This window comes from Astatotilapia calliptera, chromosome 7 (assembly GCF_964374335.1).
Source record: "Astatotilapia calliptera chromosome 7, fAstCal68.1, whole genome shotgun sequence".
Taxonomy (NCBI): domain Eukaryota; kingdom Metazoa; phylum Chordata; class Actinopteri; order Cichliformes; family Cichlidae; genus Astatotilapia; species Astatotilapia calliptera.
In genome coordinates, this window is record NC_137428.1 from 63653529 (window position 1) to 63677894 (window position 24366).

Here is a 24366-nt window from a genome sequence, read left to right on the forward strand (position 1 = left end):
AGTACACAGCCTGATGAAGCAGACAGAAGCAGTACCTCTGATTGGTGGACTGAAATTGAGCAGAACCAGGTTGTTCTGCCTCTTTTCACCAGAAAGTTCAGTGTTTTCTCGGCCTCTTCTGCTGTTTTTAATAAGAATTTTCAGCTTTTTCACCTTTTTTCAGGTATATGAGAACCAGTTTGGCTCAGTGAGATGAGTATGAGATGAAATTCTACTGATTTACCTCTTTTCTGCCAAATTGTCAAAGGAGCTTGCAAAGAAAAGCGTCTGGACTTCTTTAAGTTACTTGAAGACGTTTCACCTCTCATCCGAGAAGCTTCTTCAGTTCTAAGGTCAAATGGTGGAGAACTGAAGAACTGAAGAAGCTTCTCGGATGAGAGGTGAAACGTCTTCAAGCAACTTAAAGAAGTCCAGACGCTTTTCTTTGCAAGCTCCTTTGACTACGATGACCTGGATGACTGAGAACCTTCACAGACATATTTTTCTGCCAAATCTTCAAACATTTCACCTCTTATCAGCATAATTCTCAGCAGCTTCTGCTCTTTTCAGCAGAATTCTGCTCATTCACCTCTTTTCAGCAGAAATTCTGCTTATTCACCTCTGCTGCAAAAATTTTCCGCCTTTTCACCTCTTATCAGCATAAATCTCAGCTGTTTTAAGAAAAAAACCTCCTTTGAGCAGAAATTCTGCTGATTCATCTCTTTTCAGCGCAACTTTCTGCTTCTTTACCTCTTTTCAGCAGAAATTCTGCTGATTCACTTCTTTTTTTGCAGAATTTTCAGCCTTTTCACCTCTTTTCATAACAATTCTCAGCAGCTTCTGCTCATTTTAGCAGAATTGTCAGTCTCTCCAATCTTTTTCAGCCGTTTTCAGCAAAAACCTCTTTTCAGCAGAATTCTGCTGATTGACCTCTTTTCTGCAAAATTTTCAGCCTTTTCACCTTTTATCAGCACAATTCTCAGCAGCTTCTGCTCATTTCATCAAAACTGTCAGTCTCTCCACCTCTTCTTTGTGAGAATGAGCTTGCCTTAGTGAGACAAGTGGCTACCTTGAGACCAAAAGGGCCAGGTTCGAATCCTGCTCAGGGCTACATTTTTTTCCCACCACTTTTCAGCAAAAATTTCTCCGTCTTTACCCCTTTCAGTAGAATTTTTTTGCTTTTCACCACTTTTCAGCAAAAAAATTCTGCTTCTTCACCTGTTTTCTGCAAAATTTTCAGTTTCTTCACCGCCAGACAACTTTTTGCAATTTTTTAACTTTTTCAGCTTTTTTCAGCAGACGTCTTACGCGTTAAGGCATCCACACAGCATTTTCGCAGGAAATGCAAATTTTTCTAGTTGCATTTGTGAGGAGCTGAACCTTATTAGGAAAACATTCTTTTCTGTATTTTGTGTTGCAGACTGTACAATAACTAACAGTTAATTAGTACTGCACATGCTTATGGTTTTATCTACATTTCCAAGTCTGTTGTGTATATCACACATGTATTCTGGCTATTGTGTATTTGATCTATTTTATACATCAAATGTATTTATTTCTTTAAGAATATCCATCTTGTGTTTTTATAGGCTCTGGCCCAGAAGGCTCGAGATGGGAAACTGCTTCCTGAGGAATACCAGGGAGGCTCATTTAGGTAAAGTCATTATTATAGTCAGTATTTTTACCAGGTTTTCCTTTTTATTTTTAGTACTGCTGTCTCAGTTAATTGCTATTCAATAGACTTTTTTGTAATGTGTCAAAAAGTGGTTCCTGTGATCTATTAATACTATTTCCCCAATGTTCCTTTGAAACTCAGTTATAAGAATAAGCCATTATACATTTCCGCATTTATGATTAAAATCTGGTTTCACAGTGAGCCAATATATTATGCATATTCTACATTTCGTGTGAGCCTGAGCTGAATGTGTTCTTGGGCGACAAAGACCATCAGTTACTGTTCATCAATTGCAGAAGTGTGAAGGAGGGGGGCTTTTTAACTCATTAGAATTAATGGTGTCATTTAGAAACAAATGGGGTTTCTGTGTCAGGCAGAAGCAATGGATTCCTACGGAGACCACTTTCTTCGTCCTCCTGAGGATATACATTATGTCTATATCCTTCACCTATTAGTTTTCCATTCCCCTGAACCAGAACTCCCATTAATGCAAACATCAGAAAGCCCTCAGGTCATTTTTGCACAATATTTAGGGGCAGTTCTTGAGCTGAATTTTGCTGTAGTAATCTTAACTGCTTAGCGTTTTATTTTAGCAGCTGTCTATCAGATGTTGACAAAAAGTCATTCATTAAAAGTGATAATATTCTTTTTTTTCTTTTTTTTTTTAACCTAAATAAATTTGTTTTATAGCCACTAATGCCTGCTTAGTTTTTATTTATCGTCTTGACCTTTTATTATCTTCAGCTAACTTTGACGTGCTAATATGCGTGCTATCTTTTTCTCTTTTTATCCCACAGTATATCTAACCTAGGGATGTTTGGAATCAGTGGCTTCAGTGCTGTGATTAACCCGCCTCAGGCATGTATCCTTGCTGTTGGGACGTCCAGGGCTGAACTGCACCTCTGTGAGGATGATCAGACCCTATGCACCAAGCAGCTGATGACAATTACGTTGTCCAGTGACGGGAGACTAGTGGACGACGAATTAGCATCACGGTTTCTTGATAAATTTCGAGCCAACCTAGAAAAACCACAACGCATGGCCCTGGTGTGAAAAAACAAACAGAGAGAGCTTTATAAAAGGCACTTTATAGATATAGGAAGAAACACCTACATGACAAAGCCTGGCTCATGGTTTTCACAGCCAGAGAGCTCTTAAACGGTTGGTTTCCAATTAAGGCTTACAGAGTTAGAATTGTACATAATTAAAAGTTCATTTTTTGGACTACTTCTGACTGATGATCAACCAGGCTTTGTGATGTAGGAGTTATGGGGACTCAGCTAGAGTGGAGGAACATTCTTGGTGCCAAATTACCAAGAAAAAGATTATTCTGCCACACTAGCGTTGTGTACATAAAGTGTTTCAAGTCCAGCTCAACTGCTGTTTCGCAGTCAAGTGTATCTGCTCGATGTCACTGTTGGTAAACATGCAAATAGTTCTCTCAAAACTTCACTATACATTTCTACAACAAAGCTATACATTACTGAACAATACAACTGGCAGTATAATTTCCATTTAGATTGCAAAACCCACGTAAAATGGTTTCTGTTACAAAATGTAAGAATCTAATTGATTTATTATTAATTTTCCTATTAATATGTTTTAACTTATTTAAAATCAACTACACTGGAGAACAAGTCCTTCAAATTCAGCTGTATACAAATCAAGGTTGCCAATAAAACACATTGTTCAGTCTTAAAATGTTTGTGTGTGTGTGTGTGTCATTAATGTTTTTTCCAGATTTTCAGAAAGTAGCAGATTCACAAACTTGATTACACAAGTGTGTGTTTCTGTATAATTAGAATCCAAAGAGATTACATAGTAATTATTTTTTAAAAGCCAATTAGGATAATTTGCTGGGTTGAGTGTACAGGTCAGGTTCTCATGGCAGATGCTTATCTTTGCTTTAAGCGTGGGAAGAACAGCTGTCTCTTTATATACTACCAGTAAGACAAAGCTTATCCTAAATATGCAAAAGCATATTCTAATATTTTTAAAGCAGGAGGAAAAAAGCTGTGGTTTCAAACATCCACTGTGGGTTAGATTTCCATTTTATCCACTATCAGCCTTGAAAGGGTTAAAAAAACAACAAAAAAAAAAAACGGTTGCCTTGCACCTGTTCAGCTGAATTCAGATAGATTTTAAGTCTGAATGTAAATTACCCGAGGTGAATTGTGGAATAGGCAGGTTGCAACGGTACCAAAGCAGACTTGATTTGATGTTGCTATGGCCAGGATTAAAGACAGAGGGGGGGGGAATTCAATTTTATTTATATAGCGACAAGGTGTAGGCTGCTGGGGGATTCCCAGCAGCCTACACCTATCGTGGCATAACCAATGGAGGATTCAGGAGAACAGTGAACACAAACTCTAATACCAGCCTTTCCTTTCTCATTTTTCCTTCACTGCAAGTCTTCCGGCCCTTTACAACCTTTTCCTAATAACAAGCAAGGACATTTCGTGCTATGGTTGCTGTGGCATCAGATTGAGAGGGAGACATAGACACAGAAAGGGGTACTTAGGAACAGGGGGTTGGTTGGCATAGCCCAACTGTTTTATCCACTATGCTCACCTCTGCACACACACTCCCTTTCATTAGTTACCAAGGCAACAGAAAATGCACTTAAGCACAAAGAGAGTATTAGATAAAGTGGTAGTTGTTAACATTTCTTGTTTCAGCATGTGGATATAAACTTTACTTTTCATCAACATTCTCACAGAGATGTACTAGTTGTGACAGTCAACATTAGAATAGAGTGGCCTATTGTTATTATTGTACATGTACCATAAAATTGTGGGTGCTCCACACCAACTGTGCAGGAAACATAAATAGTAAAACAACAGAAATAAATGACATGCAGGACTAATATACAAACACTATTGACTAATTTAGTTTTGTCAGTTACATTTAGGTTATTAGGGAACTGAATACTATATCACCACATCTGATAGTATTTCAGCCTCAGTCGAACCCATTCTTCATCTCCATTACTTTTTAATGTATGAATGATGATGAATATAAATAGTTTTGCATGTCATCTGTGCTGATCTCACTGCTGAGTATTTATCACTATGCACAATTTACCCGTATGCTGAGAAGAGATGATGTGCCTTTACAGATCATTAAATATCAAGTCCAATGCAGCACAACTGATCCATAAAAAGCACCAGCATCTATACAAATATTTGTATAGAATGAATGCATTGATAAATTGGGCTATAATGTTATGATGTATCTTTTTATATGTGCCTCACTGTTACAGAACTGAATGTCAATGAGGGGAAATCTTGCTGTGTTCGGCCTTCGTGCTATTGCAGATTGCGATCAGTTTGACAACTGCTGGATCTGTTAAATAAAGCAGCTGAACAACGCACTTCGAGATATCAGCTCTGCAGCAAAACAGAGTCTGAGATTTCCTTGGCTTTCTTTGCACAGTTTGACATTTAGTCCTCTGATAGCCACCCCGCCAGTCTCTGCCCAACGATCTTATTATATGTAACAGCTGGATAAGGGAGCTGCATTGACAGCAAGAATTAGATTTGTTCCCACTAAGGTTTTGCTGAACAGTTTTCAGGGTCTTGAAGATAATACAGGGGCTCAGGCATATGTGTAGGTCAGGCCAATGGACACACAGCATGGTACTGAGTGCTGGAGGCAGTTGCTATGGAGACCAAAGAGAACAAGTGTGCACCTCTTGGATGTCCTTCAGGCACTTGGTCCAAAAAATGTGTTGGTCCAAAAGCTGTAATGGCTGAATTCCATGTTTGAGGGTTTTCAGCTGCATATAATGAGGGATTGGGACCAGATCTTGTTTATATTAGAAAAAAAAGGCATAGGGGGAACTGCAGTCTCTTCAGTTTGAATCCCACTCTTTCCCCAAGCCATTCAATCCTGGAGATGTAGATTTCTTCATCAAGTCAAGAAATAGATAATTATTGGAAGTATAAATTAAGACTTTTTTTTAAAAAAATTTTAACAGAAACCATGATTTAAAGCAAACCGTTAAGGTTACATCTTCTGTAATGCACTATTCTTTTGCCTGCTTTATTCTGGTCATTTATATAGGGAGGGCCACATGCAGTGCAGATTTACATTGTACAAGCAGGCAGGCTAATCACCGCAGCTGGCAAGAGGGTTGCTCTCATCCACATTATCTCATGCTCAAGTTTGTTCAACCATTGTTGACAGGATTTCCTCTGGTCTCCCCATTTCCCCTTACGACCAGGACTTCTTTATTCAATCCTCTTTTAAATATGATACGTTTTGTTTGCTTAACCCAGCTGTAACACTACTACTCTATACTTCCCCTTCTTTTTTCTGAGTTATGCCACATTTAGAACTTGATGTCATTTCTTTCGAAAGGCGTAAGTTGCTGCTGAGCTTAAAGCATCCTGTTTCTTTCTTCTGAAAGGAAACACATGTAGCGTTCCCAGAAACCGAGAGATATCTGCAAACATTTCAAATGAGACTTACTGAGGCTTATCTTTATGCAAACTGAGGGTACAGGTGACACAGGACATTCCATTTGGCTTTACAGTATGCTGTGACACTCACTATCCAAACACGGTCTCTGCTGTCCCAGCACCCAAACAGAAGCAAGGCCCTTGCTTTGTTGTTGTTGCAAAGCCCAGCCTTTTGAAGCGGTCCAGTCATGGTCCCGTGATGCTGGGAGAGCTCACTCAGCTCGACACTCTGCAGTGTGAGGCAGAGCTCGGCCAGAGATACACAATGAGGACACAGTCCTAGCAACCTCCTAACTTTATTAAGTTTATTAGACAAAGGCAAAGAATAGTTGTTTTGGGGAGAATTGGGTAAAAACACAAACTTGCTATTTTTGTCACTCGCAGATAATTTGTACAAATATTCAACAGTTTCAAGGGGATAACTAAGAAAATACTAAATATATAAAAGCAATATTGATAAATGAGACCGACAGAACCTTAGTGTCAAAATAAGCTGTACAAAAATTGGTTCAACATATTACAAAGTGGTGGTACCAGGGATGAAGGGCCCTTTTGACTGCAGAATTGGCAAGTTATTGGCAAGTTGCTTTTTATTATTTGACAGAGTTCAGCTCCAGGCAACCAGGAGATGAGCTTCATCATGCTGAGACAACACACACAAATATAGAAAGAGTTCCTGTGGTCGTCATACTGTACAGCCTCACTACACCACATACTTTACATCACTCATATTCATCACATGTTTAGACTGTGAATGTTGAATGTTTGTCTCACTGCTCTGCACTTATTTGGACATCTTGCAGTCTCTTTTAGCTCAAATTCCAGTAACGGCTCTGGTCGAAAGGAAAAAGGCACACTGCCTAAAAGGAATTCTAAGGAGTTGCCAATATGCAGCCTAAATTACCACAAGGATTCCCAAACACGGTGTCAGCGTATGTGTGTGATCTCATTTAGTTAACATCATGGGAAAGTTCCTTTTTTTTATAATCAGTGACTCAGGAGTCTGATGTTTAATTAGGGATTTACTCATATATTGTATCCCCCAGTGTTCCTTTGTGTTCTTTGCTTTTCTTTTCACTGCCATACACCAGCAGTAGCCACATGATAACCCTTGAAGGTTATCTGCAATTTGTTATTTTTCAAGCCATCATTGCAGCCTATGTGGTTATGAATAGGGTTTACAACCTAAATCACGGTTGAATGGGAAATATGACCCACTTAGTCATTAGCCCATTTTCATGTTCATACGAGCTCTTAAACACGATGGGTTCAACTAGGAAGAGCAAGTTTATTTTACTTGTATAAACTGACGGTGATTGAGAGTTTTGTGCATTCCATTGTGCTGGAGTGTTGACCAAGTTAGCCTCTCCTTGGCTCAGTCTAGCTTATATGGGACTGTGTATGTACAGCTGTTTAAGAGAGGCTTCAGCAGTCGTGGCAAATGTTACTCATTGACCCAACTATTCATTAAAGCAGTGGATCATCATTTCAGTTTAAATCATTGTTGTTTCTCCTGTGAGACTGGGGCAGACATTGTGCTGAGAAGGAAACATGCTAGACAGCTCTTGATCATTCTATACAAACATTTGGTCTTCAGAAGCTTGTTGTCATTGTTTCTCCTGTTCTTTTTCTTTCTTTCTTTCTTTCTTTGGGGGGGGGGGGACCTTTTTCAGATTATTTGAGTGATGTTTCATTTTTTAAATGTCAGTATAGCCCATTTCCAGTCAAAGGTTAAGAGCAAGATATACTAATCACACTAGGAAAGGCAGGAAATGCATCTGTGTTATGAGGTGTAAAAAAGGAAGTTGAAATAAATAGGGGTTTTTATGGTTTCTAGTATTGCAAACATGTTTACTTGCATTCTGTCTTGTAGGATAAACTGTCATGTCACTATGGCAACAGTAAAACAGGAAGTAAGCTATATTTGTGATGTAGGAGTGTGAATAACTCAGATACCTAGTTACATTTGTTTATTTATTTTTTGCATAGATAAGCAGCAAAAACTTAATAACTTAATAATTTAATTTATATATATATATTCAAGGATGGGCTCAGTTCTCAGCTTTTCTCCATCAGATGTAGCAGTAGCATTGCTCAAAAATAAGTCCAACTGATGCTTCTCTTACATGCTAATCATATACAAATCATGAGATTATACCTATACAAATCATTTAATACAAATCATGAGATGTCGTTTAGAGATTATAATTAAGACTTTGAAGCAGATATTTGTGTGTCCTTGGTGTATTCTGTGCTTTTGCATATGTTGGACACTTGACTCTAGGGATGGCAACATCCAGTTGGTTAATCACTCAGCTTAATTGCCAATTACAAAGATATTTCAAAACCTATTACATGAATGGCCATGAACTATGGGTTCGAAGCACAGGGTGATCGTGATAGTGATGTTTACTGTATGTTTTCTTTTGCACCTCAGTCTCCTTTTTCACTTAACTTGAACTATGGGACAATTCCGAATGGGGATCCCCCTACTCTGGCACGATGCTCACATTTTTGGTATGTCAGCCAACTCCTAGGAACTTCTTTAGTAATCTCTTAACTTTTGAGTTAATGCTGTCTCCAAGTCAGTATTTCAGATGAAACTTTAAATGGTTCTCGAATGCAAGAATAACTCACAGGTGCTTACAATGGACTGTGCTTTTTGTACAATGACGGTACGAATAATGAGCTGGTTAAGATGTAGAGTTTTATTTCAGGCATGTTGGAATGATTGGTGAGCATTTTACTCAGTACACTGTGCTGCTGTGCCAACTGTTGCCTCACTTGCACCCTTACTAGAGCTGTTGACACTTAACCTTGGTACAATGGTAACCTTACACTTCCTGTGTGTGCCTCAACTGTGAGGCAAATTGTGATTTAAATGAGTGGGAAAATGCTGAGATGTAAGAAATAAAAGCTAAAGTAATAAAGTAATGCACTAATAACGGTTTTCAACTGAAGGGCCAGGTCACTTATTATTTGAATTCTGTTCCCATTACTACAGGGTTACTGGCCATGCTGAGCCGTTAGACATACTTTATGGTTGATATGGAACTCCCGGGAACACAGACAGTCACTTGTGCTTTCTCACCGCACTGTTTACTTGAGATATTGCGCAATCACATGCAAAATCACAAGATGTGTCACTGGGGAGATTCCGGTGAGGTGGCTTTATCCATCATCCTGATGAAGTGAAATGTTAAATGTTAAATTGCACCTTAGAACACACATGCATCAACACTACTATGAGCGGGTGGAGGGAGGTTTGGAGTCTTCTCTCACCCCCGTTCTCTGCGGCCTGCTGGAGCGGGGGGGCTAGGAGGAGTTGGCCGTCCGGCTGTGGTCTGGGGTGTGGGGCCTCCCTGCTGCTGCGGAGTCGGGGCGGTCTGCCTCTCCCCACCGCAGGGAAAAGGGTAACACCACCTGGGTCTGGGTGCGGTTGCCCCCTCCAGGGGCGGGGGTACCTAGACCCGGTTTGTAGAGTATGCTTGGGGAGTGTGATCGTGTATACAGCGTCTCTTTATGTCTGTCTCCACGTCGGTTGAGTGTGAAGTGCACATGAGAGCATGAGGGTGGGAATGGATGTTTGTGTCTGTGTGTGCCTGTATGTTTGTGTCTATATGTCAGGTTGGGTATCAGACGCCACCTCTCTGGGGACATCTCGGGCCTTCCAAGGTTTGGAGGCCTATCTCCACCCACCACCACTTCCCCGGCCGGTGGCGGACTCCCTCAGGTGTCGGTGCGTTGGTGGTTCTTTGTATCTGGGGGTGGGCGTCCGGGTACACACCAGCTCACTCCTTGGCGGCCGCTTATTGGGGCTCGCTCGGGCCATTTCGGAGTTGGGGTGCCCCCGGCCTCTCGGCCTGGGGCTCGGTCACTCAGGCACAGCTGGCTGCCGGCGGAGCTCGCGGGCGCGTCACTGCAACTCCCCCTGGCTTCTGCTCCGCGGCTGCTGAATGAGCCCTCATCTGGGACTCTCCTCAGCTCTTACTGGGACAGTGGCGCAGCTGCCCCTCTGTTGTTCTTCCTTGGTCTCTTGTGTTCTGGGGGCCTCTGGATGTCTGGAGTTTTGATCTCCTCCATACCTGCTTGATACCATAAAGGACAGGGCTGTGGCTCCCCACACTCCCTAGCAGATCGTTACATGGAGAAACCTTTGGAATGCAAGCATGCTGATCCACACAGGTATGCACACAGGTGTACACATGGGTATTCACAGACGCGGACTACAGCTTTCTTGGCTGCTGCCTCAAAGCACACTGTGCGCTGTCTATCTTGAGTGTTGCACAATATCGTTTATTATTTAGTAACTATTGATATCTATGGCTAGCTAGTTTATTGTGATGGTGCTTTTTTTTTTATTATTATGTTGCTCTTTGTTGTTTGCTGTCTCCTTTGTTTTTTTTTTCTCCATACAGGTGACCCAGGAGTTTTTTTTTTCTTTTTTTTTCTTTTTTTTTTTTCTCTCTTCCCCCCCTTCTCACCGTCTCTTCTCCCCTTTGGTTTTCTTTCATTCTTTCCTCCTGTCCTATCCCACAGTTGTGTCTGTCCCGTTTGCAACTGAAAATAAAATAAATTCATAATTATAATAAAGGTCAATCAAATGGACCAATATGGCAAGGCCATGATGATCCACTTGGTAAAAAAAAAAAAAAAAAAAATAAGGAGCTTGGAAAGAAAAGTGTCTGGACTTCTTTGGGTTTCTTGAGGAGCGTTTCGCCTCTCATTCGAGAAGCTTCTTTAGTACTCTGAAGAAATTCTGAGCTGGGGAGGCTTCTCGGATGAGAGGTGGAGCGTCTTCGGGAGACTTGGAGAGGTCCGGACAAATATGATCACAGACATTTTAAACACCTCTTCAAGATAAAGAAGAGGAAAGAGAAAGAAAAGAAAAAAAAAAGAAAAAAAAAAAAAGAAGAAGTGAAATGTTAAACCTAAAGATAGATTTGAGACAGGGTCCTCATGATGGTAGTGAAACCTCTAGTTGTTGAGATAGAACCACACATTGTTCTGCGTTAACAGGCACCATTGCATGAAAAGTGAAAAGTTTCAAGGTGCTTTCTGTATGCAGATTTTTGACAAAGTTGTGTCTTGAACACATTTCCGTTGATGGATCTGTATCTTTGCAGTGTTTGCAATGTTCAAGGCAGATGTCGGACACACACACAGAGAGATAAAGGTGCAGTAAGAAGTTGAAGCTGATGATGAGGTGTGTCTGTGAAATGGATTTGACCTCTTATAATTGGTCACGCAGGCAAAAAAAAAAAATAGACATAGAGACAGAAAAAGTGCAAAGGAGCACAAGACAAAAAAGGAAGCAAAAAATCTGATGACAATAGAGTGAGGATTAAAGAGAAAACAGATGGGCTCTTTTAAAACTGTCAAGAACATGAAAAGGGGAAGTTGGGGGGGGGGGGGGTGTGTGCTAGGAGACAAGGCAGCGGAGCGGTAGGGAAGCAGGGAGAGGATAAGCAGCCAGACAGAAGAAGAGGTGACGTTCATCTTATTCATTGCAAACTGTAGAAACGGGAAGCATGTGAGAGGAAGAGGGGGGGAGTCTGTGTGAGGTGGGGCAGCAGGGGGGTGGGGCAAGTGTGGGAGAGGCACAAGGGTGTGTGCTCAAATGAATCACTCTTCTACGTGGTGTGCCACTGGTCTCTCAGGCAGAGAATCGAAAAGTTGGGGTAAAATCTGAGTCAGCTCCACCAGCTACCAGACACTCACAGCAACTCTCCTCCACAGCACCAGGTTTCCTCTCTGTCTCTCTTTTCTGTTCTCTTACTCATTTGCTCTCTTTTACTCTGACACACACCCACACGCACAAACACACACACACACACACACACCAACCGTCACTCCTGGCTGAAAGAAGACGGGACCACAGGAGAACTGTTAAACACCTTTACTGCTACTCACCCAGCTCATCAGCAATCGCAATGCCCAGGATGTGGACGCTTATCTTGGGGGTCATGTTGGGATTACTGGCCTCCTCCAGGTCAGAAATTCAAGGTGAGGAGATTGTGCCTTTTCCCAGTGGATTTCGCTTTGTATGGGGATTTATTTTTCTTATTTTGCCTAAATTGTACCGGTCTCTCAGGCAGCAGGAATTTCTGAAAAGATTTTAACCAGACACTGTTATTACTCTGTGGAAAAAGACACCACTTAAAAGAAAGAGACTCTGCTCTGCTGCTTGTAGAATGCATGTGTAGATGCCGGCGAGACAGTGTGAGCAACACCAGCACAGACAGTCTGGCAGTCCGAGACTCCTGATAGACACAAAGGAGATAGGCGCTCTTGCTCACTCTCTGTTCGCACGCTGGCAAGTGAACCTTATCGCGGTTTTGGATGACCAGTTTAGCTTTAAAGTAGAAGCAGAAGGAGTTTTTTTTTCTTTGCTGCCATGCTTAATGCTACATCCTCTAACACAAAGGATGTAATCACCCTGGCAATGTCTCTCTGTCTGTCTCTTTTTTCTTTGTCTCTGTCACACATGCTATTTCTGTGTAAGGTTTTGATTGGATTTGTTGCTTGGAGCGGTATATCTCAGGAGGTGAAGCTGGTACAGAATCAAACAGGTCTGGGGCTTGTCTGGCTTATTCTCTCAGGAGCTGGTGGTGAGGTTGTTCATAGAGACTGCCTTTGGCACTGCACCAGAGAACAATCAACACCAAGCCATGAATTTGACCCGGATTTAAAGGCAAATATGAGTCTACCTACCTGAATCGCTCATGTATGTGAAGTCAAGTGCATGTAGGAAGGAGGAGGGGGGTGGATCCACTTTCCCCCATAGTGCTTCAACATGTGTTTGCCCCTCAAGACTCGTTGTGGATTGTGTAGCTGCGTGCATGTGTGTCTGCGTCTGTATCTCAGTGTCTGAGTGTCAGAGTAATTGGTGTCTGGAAACTTAAGTGTCCTGCAGTGGTTACTACTCATCCTGATCCAGACAACATCTTTTTTGCCACAAGCACAGAAATGAGAGCAGGTCTTGTGGACCAGTGACCACCCCAGACATCCACAAGATATCTAGATAGTTTTAAAGATAGTTATTACGTGGCTTCAGGAAATGGTTCTGTGAAGATTTATAAGTAATATATCATATAAATAGTCCGTAGTAACGGCTGCAAATGCCCTAAAGGCTGTCATATTAATTTTTTACCCAGCAGTTCATGTAATTTATTTGATCAGTTTAAATTAATATATAACTGCACGGCCTTTTGCCAGGGATGCAGTAAGACCCATATTTAAATTGAATCAAATCTATTGCTACTTTCCAATAATTCATCCAGCGGTGAGAGTGTGTGAAATCTTTCATATGTGATCATTCGTAAATATCTATCAATAGGTAAAGATCGATAATTGATCCTAATGAAACAATAAGGCACTCAGTTAGAGAAACACTGTAGCCTTTGTTAAAGAGCAAGATCAGTCTCCATAATGTACATGGTCTTGGCCTAAAGTGGATTGTGGCTGAGTATTTGCCTCTTTGGATTAGAAACCCCTGCTGCCGTACTTGTGTTAGGTTTTGAGGTGAAGGATGGTCAAAGCTCCAGTGCAGGCACTCACAAAGAGGGCTTGTAATCTGTAGGCTCTGAGTACCACCAGACACGTGTCTCTTCCACCAATATAACCTCTGGTATGAATGAGTTTCCGTGTCCATGCATCATTACAGTTTGTTATAAGTTTTAGAGTTGCTCACCTTTTTTTTCCTGTTTTGCATGTTTCAACCTTCCTATTAGTATGTGACCTCTGCTCTTTGTCTTTCTTTTATGCATCAAAGTCTGTGTTACAAGCATGCTTTCTTAGAAAAAGTTCTGGTAATCTGTGGTTCAGCTGAAACTTGTACCACACAGGAAATGGAAATGTGAATAATACTCGAATCCGAGATTTTGAGAGATAAAGTAAGTTGTGCCTTTGCAAAATTAGGAAATAAGGTTGATGTGATTCTTGTTTGCTGAGTGAAGCTAGGCTAACATTTCATTAAAACAAAAAGAATAACTGATGACAGTTATTTCTTGACTTTTAGAGGAAGCTAAATGAATTTCCCTGTTACATCATACAGTTTGTAAGCTAAGAAGTGACTTCCACTTACTTCCCATAATGTGAGACAAAGGTTGTTGTTTTTTTCAGGAGTAACAGAAAGCTCTTGAAAAAAGCTCAAGTAAAACTCTTGAATGAAAAATAAAAATGTTGGTATTCATGAAAATGTGTTTAAAATTGATCTTTCCTCTTGTAAATGTATCAGTTTGATGGTTTATACCTTTGTCAGCCAATCAAAAGGACGTCTGCAAGAGATAATGTGGTACTTCCACTTTTTTAACTTTACTATTCAACTTTATTTATTTGTTTTTTTATTTAGATTTAAAGTTTAGAAAAAGGCTGTGAAAGGGTATGAAAGTACATCTGACAGAGTTGATAAATCTGATAAATATGGTATTTTTGTTGAGAAAAGGAAAATGAATTGGGTAGGTGGTGCAGGAAGCCTGGAGGTGGGAAAGGAAATGACAGTTTAGAGTGAAAGTCAGATAATAACAGTCCTTGTGACCTTGATGTGTTTGTGTGTGTGCATGCACACAGGCATATTTTCATAAGAGCTTGTGTTTCACCTGTCCCACTGGCCCATTGGACTTTTGGTGTGACGAATGGAGGGAAAGACACATCTGCTTACAGAGCAACTTCACTTTAGTGTGAGAATGTAGGATACTGGAGCATTGTGGGAGCTATGACCTGAAGGACCCTCTCTCACAAATAGCTGATGAATAAAATGAATGTTAATGTGGTTGTGGGACACGTGCAGCTGATTTTCTGTTCAAGCATTGAATTCCCACGTATAAATTAATATTTTTAGAAATGTTGTGAGTCATACTTTATGTGCAAGGTTTCATTACTTATCTCACTTAGGATCACAGGAGGCTGGAGCCTATCTCAGCTGTCACAGAGTGAGAGGAAAGGTAAACTCAGGACACACCGCCAGTGTGTCACGGGCCTGACAAAAGAAAACTACGGCCAGTATAGAATCACAAATCAACCTGTCGTGCACAAATTTGGACATGTACACTCCACACAGAAAGCCCCCAGCTAACCACAGTGTTCTTGTTGTGAAGTGCCAGCGCTAACCACTGCACGACTTTGCTGCTTCCCTTTTCAGTAAAGTGCACCTCAGAAAATGTGGATAAGAGAATAAAAATAAACACAACCCGTGTGTGTGTGTTCCTGTTTTCCATGGCGTGCCACGTGAAACCAAGAAGAAATTATCAGTGACTGTTCCTGCGCATGTGTGTCTGTGATGCGCTTGTCTGTTTGCGCACCTGTGCGCAGGGGGCAAATTGTACTTTATTGCTGCCCTAGAAAAGACAAGCAGAGAGTAATGAAAGAAAACAAGACAGAATGAGAGAGAGCAGGAAAAAAGTGAGGGTTGAGAGTCAGGCTTGTCAATTACTTCTACAGCAGCTGGAGGTTTTGGCAAGAAGCTGTGCTAAAGCTCTCTTTCTCTTAGGCTTTGTATCTACAGACTTCTCAGTCTCCTTGGTTTCAACTCCATTAGGTGACAATAGAGCCTTTGGGAGAGTCAGTGCCTTGGCACAACAGGTTTCTGGGCTGTATAAAAACACCCATGACTGTTCTCTCTGCATACTAATGATTACTTCTAAGATTCATGTCAGCCTCTTTTTCATCGCACAGAGCCATGCCCGCTTTGATCTCTCTGGGCAGGGCAGTTGTGTGTTTTTGCGAGAAACACAGTGTGGCAGCAAACGTTGAAGTTCTTTCAGGTGTGTGTGCATATGTGTGAAAGTGAGAGATAAAAAAGTGGTGGTGGCGAGGGAGTTAGCGAGGGCAAAGATCAGAAATTGCTCTGCAATAAAAGTTGCACTGCCTTTTGTTTTTTGCCTAACTGCTTATAACAGCAGAGATCTCAACTTCCGTTTGTTGCTAGTGCTCTGTTTACTCATAACAGCCAGTGGAAAGTAGGTGGACCTATTTTTTAATCATATCCGGCGGTTTATAAGACTCCTGTCTTTATTTCAAGGAGATGAGCATGCTATCAAATTAAAAATAACATTTTTATATGCATCTCAATGTTTGGAATGGAGAAAAGGAAGATTACACTAAAGCAAAATTAATATTTGTCTTTTTGGTAACTCTTTACAGTACAGTTACATGAAAAATTGAATGATTAACATGTTCTCTTATCAAGCATGGCTTAGAATCAAGTTGTTTTAATGAAAATGATTTATGAGTTATATAACTTTATAGTTTAATGCTGGTTAATGTTTGCAGATATACTCCCTAATCATTGAACGTATTGACATTAGGCTACTTATGGGCAGTTTACTCCAAATGATTTGAAGATGCAGACATCACATTTTGCTTCACTGATAATGCATTAAATAGAATAGGAATCTGATTTATGATTATTGCTGCTACATTAAGCACTGCACCAAGTATTATGTCTGAGATGCTGTTAATCTGTGCACTCACGTCACTATGAAAGATAAAGCTTGATTGATTGATTATTAATTTATTTCAATTAATAATCATCAAGCTATGGTTGATGAGGTTTCACATGATGCTTTTCGATACATTTTGAAGAATTTATATACCTTAGATATTTCCTGGTTGTATGTCTTTGTCCGTTTATATACTGCAATATAAGTCTCAGAAATCCTTACAATTATTCTTTACTGCCTCTAAATAAACAACTTCATTAATTTTTTCATAGTACAGCAGAGGTGTTTAACTCTAGGCCTCAAGGGACGGTGTCCAGCAGGTTTTAGATGTGTCCTTGATCCAACACAGTAATATAAATGGCTAAATTGCTCTTCAACATGTCTTTAGGGTCTCCAGAGGCCTGGTAATGAACTAATCTTTGATTCAGGTGTGCTGACCCAGGGTGAGATCTAAATTCTGCAGGACACCGGCCCTCGAGGCCTGGTGTTGGAAACCCCTGTACTACAGCTAAAATGTGATCTGGTTTATTTCATGTTGTATTGATTGCAGGGGAATTGTATTGCTGTATAAAGACATTTTTAAAGTTGCATTTTGTGTTGCCAAAGAGTGTTTTGGGGTCTATCCAGAGTATTTTACTGATTTTCACTATAGAGAAGATTTTCTGGTTTGTCCGTTTGTCCGTTTTTACTTTTTTACTCCAACTAACAAGGAAGGTGTGGTCTCATTTTTAGTTTTGTGGAACAGTTTCAACAAGTTTCTGATCAGCTAACTTTGGTTATTGCATATTTCTCCTCCAAGAGACCCATTTGCTCTGAAAGAAGGAACAAGGAGCAACAGTATGATCAGTTTTACGCTTTCACACTTGACTGCAGGAAGTTAAGATAGTAAATCATGTGCATCATTTTCCTGTGTGATGTGTGATTAAGGCATTATGAAACCTACCATGGCAACAAATTTAAACAAGCATCAAACAGAAGAAAAACAGAAAAAATACGTACATGAACAACATGGATTTAAATAGATACTGCATTCGTATTTTGTGACTCTTGCTGCACAAATCTCCTATCTTTTTTGTTGTTGTTGTTCTTTAGTCTGAATCAGCTGTTCAAGCTTTTGTTTCTCATGGTGTTGATGATTATTTTGATGTTGAGATTGTAATTTCTCATAAACAAAATTTCAGGCTAACTTTCAAAAACTTACACAGGATTTTTTGTGTGCAAGTATCTCCCTCATTATCAGTCGTGCTCATGGCAGGAAAATCTCCAGGTGCTTAAATTCTAAAATTGATTTTTTGCCAATACCAACGGTTACATTGTGTGTGTTTGCTTCATTTTGCTGTAGACTCACTTATACAAATTACCTCACATGACACAGAACACATAGTGTGTGGCACTCTGTGACACTTACTTTTGTGGATTCATTGTAAGGACATAAAGCATGTTTATGCCAAAAAAAAAGTGTTCTTTTAACGAAGCGGTTACTTAATTATGTTTTTGTTGTTAGTCTTAGTAGTTTATTATTATTATCACTACATGTTGAATTGCGATTCTGTTTGATTTGCTGTAATTTTCTCCAAATCCCTTCACCCAAATAACAAGTCTTCTCTATGTGTTACTGCAAGTGGCCTGTGTAGTGAATAGAGATCAAACCAGTAAAACCGATTCAATTTTTTTTTCTGTTTCTCCCTGTAGTGACTGTCCGATCCTGCAGCATTGCTGGAGTTTTCCTGGCTGAAGGAAAGGAACGTTACTCTTTGGACTTTGACATGGCTAAAAAAGTGTGTGAGCAACAGACGAGCACCATTGCAACCCTAGAAGAAGTCCAGGAGGCCTATAATGCATCTATGCAAACCTGCAGGTGCATCAACAAGCATTTTTCTAAAAATGTGTATTTGTATTCACGATTACGAGCTAAATTGTTGTAACTGAAATTTATTTTCTTCCTTCTCGGATCCCCCCTTTTTGGGGATTTATTTTTTTCATTTTTGGTTTTGATTTTGCAATATAGACCCTAATTTAAATCAGGTGATGCTTTTGGGTCCTCTTGTGTTTTTTGTGTGTGTCCCTTTAGCTAAAATATGCACAATTAAAAGTTACCACCATTGACCATCCTTCAGTTGAGGAAACCACCTTCCCATCAATTCTATTAGTTGTGGGATGTGTTTTAGCATGATTTAATTTGATAGTTTGCATCCACCATTAACAAATGTACAATCATTTTAATATCAGAATATTACTAACAATATTATTGTATCTGTTTAGGAACGGCTGGACCGGCAATATGAGCATCGTCATCCTCAGACAAGAGAGCCACGAAAATTGTTCACATAACTTGATTGGTTTAATTATAAATCCAAATGTACAGCCTAATGAGAAATATGATGTCTACTGCTTTGATGAAAATGGTAACTTTACCAAAATGAATTAAGCTGTTACCCAGCTGCAGTCAAACGATAGCATACAAATTGTCTTGTAAATTTTCAGTCTAGATTTAATTGAACTTGGCTTTTTGGTGATGTTTTCAGCTGGACCAAAGAGGAACTGCACCAAAGAATTTGATTTGAAAAGAATCAAAAATCCACCAGGTAAGCGAAGTAAACCCATTCCCTCTCTCCTTGCTTTAATACATCTAGCATCCATAGTTTAATAAGGAGAGGTTATTTGCAAAAAGTGAACGTGAACATTTTTTATGATACAGAATTTAATTAAGAAATTTGGTGATTAGCCTCCGATGATCCATCACAGCAGAGCAGAATCCCATTGGTGAAAGGAATTAGGAGAGGAACCCTCAGAGTGTTGAAGCTGGTGGTGATGAAGATGAAAATGAGGTGGTGAGGTGTTGTTCTGAGTGACCAGGGTGAGGAGGAGATTGGGAGGAGGCGGGTTGCATTAATCAAAGTCTGAAAGGCAGAATGACAGAAGAGCACTGAGATTTAAAGCACGCCTATGGAATAAGGGTGGGATGTCACTCAAGTTCATATGTATGTAGACAAGTGAATACTTTTGACAATATAGTGTATAATGACCAAAGTCATATTAGTAATGATAATGGTGAAGGCTAAATCATTATTGCCTTGTATGATAATCTGTATCTGGAATGTACGATGAACTCAAGAACTATTTAATTAGGTACAACTGTTCACCTAGAAACAGATGGGCTACAGAAGCAGAAGAACACCCCATGTTCCACCCCTGATATTTTCTTGGCACTCTGGGTCCTTTGGTACCAATTGAATATTATTTAAACATCACAGGCTACCTGAGTGTTTTTGCTGCCCATGTCCATTCTTTTATGACCACAGTATACAGATCTTCTGATGCCTGTTTCCAGCAGGATAACGTAGCATGTTGTTAATCATCTTAATCTGGTTCCTAAGCATGGCAACGAGGTCACCAGTCACCGGATCTCAGTCCAATAGAGCACTTTTGGGATGTAGTGAAACAGAACAATAGAATAGAATGCCTTTAATTGTCACAATACATTTTGGCATATATCATTAGCATCCAATCATTCACCAATTTTTCCACTTATCCAGTTAAAGGCACTAAGGAGCTTGAGACCATCCCAGCTCCTATAGAATGAGAGGCAGGATACATGTGTGAATGTGGGATATCATTAACATGAAAGATCATTTTGTAGCATTGCATAATTATTTGAAAAACTGTAAGCAAAGAAAATTGAAATCCTTGAAACAAAACGAATATTCTTCTTGCTTCTTGCTAAGTCACTTTAAGTTACTTTTGATGTCCATTAATAGTCAATATTATCAAAGTAATATAGTATATTATCAAATGTAAAAATTGTGTTTCGTTATAACCATTAAACCATGCATGAATCTTTCTTTTCTGATTCCTCCCTGCATCCTGAAAACCCAACATCAACCACAGTTAAAACGATGACAACTACACCTCAAGCTCTTGAAAATGAGACAGACACAACTCTCTCAACTTTTAATACTACAGAGGATTTATTTAAAGGTCCTGATGCAGAGACTACTGAAGAGACTGAGACCATCAGTATGGGTACATTTCCAGTCCAGTCCACTTCCAGTCCTGCAGAAATCGACAGTGGATCAGGGGGGGTGTCAAACGAGTTGGAACAGTTTACAACAGTTTCAACAACTAAGGAAATGCAAACTCCTCTTGGGGATGAGACAAATGACGAATATTCTTCCACAACAAAATGTAAGAAAAACATACAGCACAAAACTCAGAACAAAGAGATTTTTATATGAATGCAGTTCAGTTCAGGATTGAGATGTACTCTTCATGATTTTGGTAATCTATACTGATAAAATATAATGACAGTATAATGCTTTGCCATAGTATACAAGGCCGATTTCTCCTAGAGACTGTACTGAACTCAGGTCATGTGTTATTTGCCCTACATTCTTCTATTTTTGTATATTCCAAAGATAGAATAATGAAAAATGATAATGTTTAATTTCAATAATGTCAAATTGTTTATAATTTTATAACTTAACATAGAAAAATACTGTCATAATGCACCATGATGACATCTCATGCAACAGGTCTGGGGATGGCTAAAGTAAGTTTTAGAACTTAGGATGCCCCCTTGTGTTAGTTTGAGTTGTACAATTTAATTTGCTGAAGGCACTGACACCTTAACTCAAATAAGTTTTATTAAAGTATTATAAGTGACACTTTGGGAGAGATAATGCAGAGGGGGAAGCAGCTTTATTGATATTTTTGCAGTTTGTAGTATCTAGTAATGCACACCAGTCTGGTCCACTCAGAGAGAAAAGGAAATTAAATGGGAATGGTAATATTTAAGATATATTTATTTTTGAGACATCTATATGCCAATAAATGGTTTATTTTAGGATGATATAAACTGAATATCTCTTGTTTTGTTGATATCAGCGCCCCCAAAAGATGGCAAAGGCCGCATGGCAGTTTCTACTGAAAAACCTAAGTCACCGAGCGGCAGTGACTCAAGTAAGCAAATTATTTCACATATACCATATAAAGAGTCATTGCAGCTATGTAATACTATGCAATCCTATTTACACTCTGGACTGACAGTAATTTTTACCCCTTTTAATCCTAACTTTTATGTCTCCTTCTAGATTGGATTGTTATTATTCTAGTGATTTTGGCAGTCATCATTATTATTCTTCTATGTGCAGCTGTCGCCAAGAGAAAAAGGTATGACTTGGATTACCATCATAATAGGACTGACAATTAAGACCTAGTAAAACACCCCTCTATATACAGTGAGGCATTGCAAAAACTGACATTAATTATATATGTATCTAAATGTGTTTTGGCAGCTTATGCGGCAAGACGCAAACCCTGATGATCACAAAAGACACAGGTGAAGGCAATGGAGCAGCAGCATCTGGCTCCCAGAACCAGGAAATGGTGACCCTCATGAGCAAGGAGAAGGTCCAGGAGAACGGCAACACAGAGGAGTTCACTGCCATCACTCTGGGAGAGTCGACAGATAAAGAGCAGCTGGCATGAGGGATGAGCGCATGAAGACGATAGTCAGTTAGAGGAGGAGTGTCAAAGTGAGGAGATGATCGAGACAGTAGATGGGTGGGGGCAGGGGCTCCAGTTTCAAGGGGATAAAATTGCTTTTGGTGGCAAGCACTGTCAAAGTCCAGTTACAGAGACTGTCTAGCTGAGGCTTGGCTTCAGTACTCCAGTGGGTCTGAAGCAGCTGATTCTAGGTAGGACCATGTCTTTTACGGGCAACATTTTGTCTGGTAGCACAGACTGAATGTTGCTCAGGGGTTGTAAATGTATTTTTTGTTAGTTTTCGCATTTGTACATTTGTATGCTTTATTGATGATAAAGCCATAGGCGCAAGTGTTTATAGGGGGCATGAGGAGTGACAGCAAATTTAGATAATGTTCACCTCTTTTAGATGAGATGGATCCCAAAATTTGCAATTCAGCCTAAATGGAAAAGATGAAATCAGCAATGCGAACTGATTTATCTTCTTTAACTTACATCAACAATGTTAAGCCACCAGCCCCCCAAGTATTTAATTTATTTTCTTTGCTATTGTTAATGGCTTGTGTATATTTCAAACATTTCCTGAGAACTGAAAAGTTATTTTCCATGTTCAAGAAAACTGGGGATGTCACTACCTTAATTTATGCAGCTTTTTCTTGATCTCTGTATATAAAGTATGTATGTTGAAAATGATTTAGCAATAGCTCCATGTGTGTTTTTGTTTTGTTTTGTTTTTTTATAGTAAGGGTTTAGTACCTGTTTTAAGGAGGTTTCCAAGGGTCATTTAATTAGAAGCTATATCTAAAAAAAAAAAACCACTGAGGATGCAATTATGAAACAATTGTGATTTTGCAACAGTCATAATTTAAGGCATCCAAAATTTATGCATCACTGAAGTCAGTTAAAATAATGTACATTTATACTGAGTTGCAAATATGAGGATACCTTGATGTTATCCTGAGGATAAGAAGAATCATAGTAAAGATGTAACCATACTATATACACAGTGTGTACATTCATTGGGGCTAAAGGACAGCACAAAAGAAACAATTTGACTCTATCTATAGCACATTAACCATTTCCAATGCCAAATTTGCCACACAAGTGACAGGTGCTTGTCTTTGTATACTGAACCAAATTGCACATAATAACATATGCTTGTACTGTATGTGAAAGGTTGTTTCAAGAGAAAAAGACTGCAACAATACTGTCTATGTGTTCCCAAGAGAGGGGTTTGTAATGATGACACTTATGTGCTTTGCTCAAGCCTGATGTGCCAGTTGCTCAAACATGTAAACCAAATGCTGCATTCTTTTCTACTGACCTTCTCAAAGCTAAAATATACATTGTTTCCTATCGAGATCAATTCCTGTCCGCCAACCTTTTTTTGAATTGTAAACTGATTTAGGTTTGTGAATTCCTCCTTTTTTCTCTAAAATGATTTGCTTTGAAGAGAAGTAGTAAATGCATTAGAGTAGCCAGCTTTATGACAGAATAACGCATGTCATTGAAATAATTTCTAAAGTCCTGAATTAAATAATAAATGTGTACATAAACAGATTTGCTGGAATAGGGTGTTCCCTCTGTAATTGCTGTTGCTTTTTGTGTAGTGACAAGGGGAGCAATCGATCGGTGTAGCCAGAAAGGAAATGCAAGTGGTTACACTGCGCTGCATAACAGGAAGAGAAGTTTCCATGGTACCAGCACTGTGACGAGAGAACATGTTTACACAGAAGTCAGAAAGAGAAAAAGACGGCCATTTTGAAAGGCAGAGAAGGATTCTTTCCTGGATTAAAATGCAAGCAGTGTAGTCACAATGACAACAGAGAAGTATTACTGTTTTTTTTTCCATGCATTTATTGCACAGTACACTGTCTAATTCACTGACACTGATGGATAATGGAGAAGCCCTTGAATCAGAATTAGTTTTAATAGTTAGCAAGGGGTGGTTCATCTATTTACAGTGTTGTATAAAGTATTTGCCCCATCCTGATTTCATTTTTTTTTTTTTGCATATTTGTTACACTTGCATGTTTTAGATCATAAAGAAAATGTTAATAACAGACAAAAATAGTTTGAGTAAATATTAACTGTCGTTTTTAAACAATGATTTCTTTTTTAAGGGGTAAAAAAAATATACTATTCAAACCTACCTGTACATGTAATATCTTTTTATTAGTCTAGGTTCAAATACTAGACAGAACAACTTGATTACTTTTTTCATATTTTATTTACCCAGCCAGCAAATAATTTTTTAGTGTCTTTTCCCATTAGAAATACTGATACAGGCCAATGAAAATTTCAGGCTTTTATCTTTATAGTC

At 39.4% G+C, this 24366-nt stretch overlaps 2 protein-coding genes across 3 annotated transcripts in view; both read left to right on the forward strand.

Annotated features, from left to right (window-relative positions):
- The window catches only part of pdhx (pyruvate dehydrogenase complex component X), a 35169-nt gene extending 31814 nt beyond the window's left edge, over nucleotides 1-3355 (forward strand). For both annotated transcript variants that reach the window (XM_026176405.2, XM_080304864.1), the window contains 2 exons: nucleotides 1569-1633; nucleotides 2452-3355. In XM_026176405.2, coding sequence (XP_026032190.2) covers nucleotides 1569-1633; nucleotides 2452-2707 — 321 coding nt within the window. In that variant the 3' untranslated portion in view covers nucleotides 2708-3355. The remainder of the gene's footprint in view (nucleotides 1-1568; nucleotides 1634-2451) is intronic.
- Nucleotides 3356-11710: 8355 nt separating this feature from the next.
- Nucleotides 11711-23603, forward strand: cd44b (CD44 molecule (IN blood group) b). The gene is made up of 8 exons (XM_026176406.2): nucleotides 11711-12123; nucleotides 18252-18417; nucleotides 18822-18964; nucleotides 19085-19144; nucleotides 20448-20744; nucleotides 21444-21518; nucleotides 21650-21728; nucleotides 21854-23603. Exons 1-8 carry the CDS (start codon nucleotides 12051-12053, stop codon nucleotides 22044-22046), a joined length of 1086 nt encoding a protein of 361 aa, XP_026032191.2. The 5' UTR covers nucleotides 11711-12050; the 3' UTR covers nucleotides 22047-23603.
- Nucleotides 23604-24366: the final 763 nt, after the last annotated feature.

What these genes read in the sequence shown, in the direction of transcription:
- cd44b (XM_026176406.2), top strand. Translation starts at nt 12,051, where the DNA reads ATGCCCAGGATGTGGACGCTTATCTTGGGGGTCATGTTGGGATTACTG. An exon ending in ACCGAGCGGCAGTGACTCAA is followed by an intron (nt 21,519 to 21,649) that starts GTAAGCAAATTA and finishes GTCTCCTTCTAG; the next exon opens with ATTGGATTGTTATTATTCTA. An exon ending in GCTGTCGCCAAGAGAAAAAG is followed by an intron (nt 21,729 to 21,853) that starts GTATGACTTGGA and finishes GTGTTTTGGCAG; the next exon opens with CTTATGCGGCAAGACGCAAA.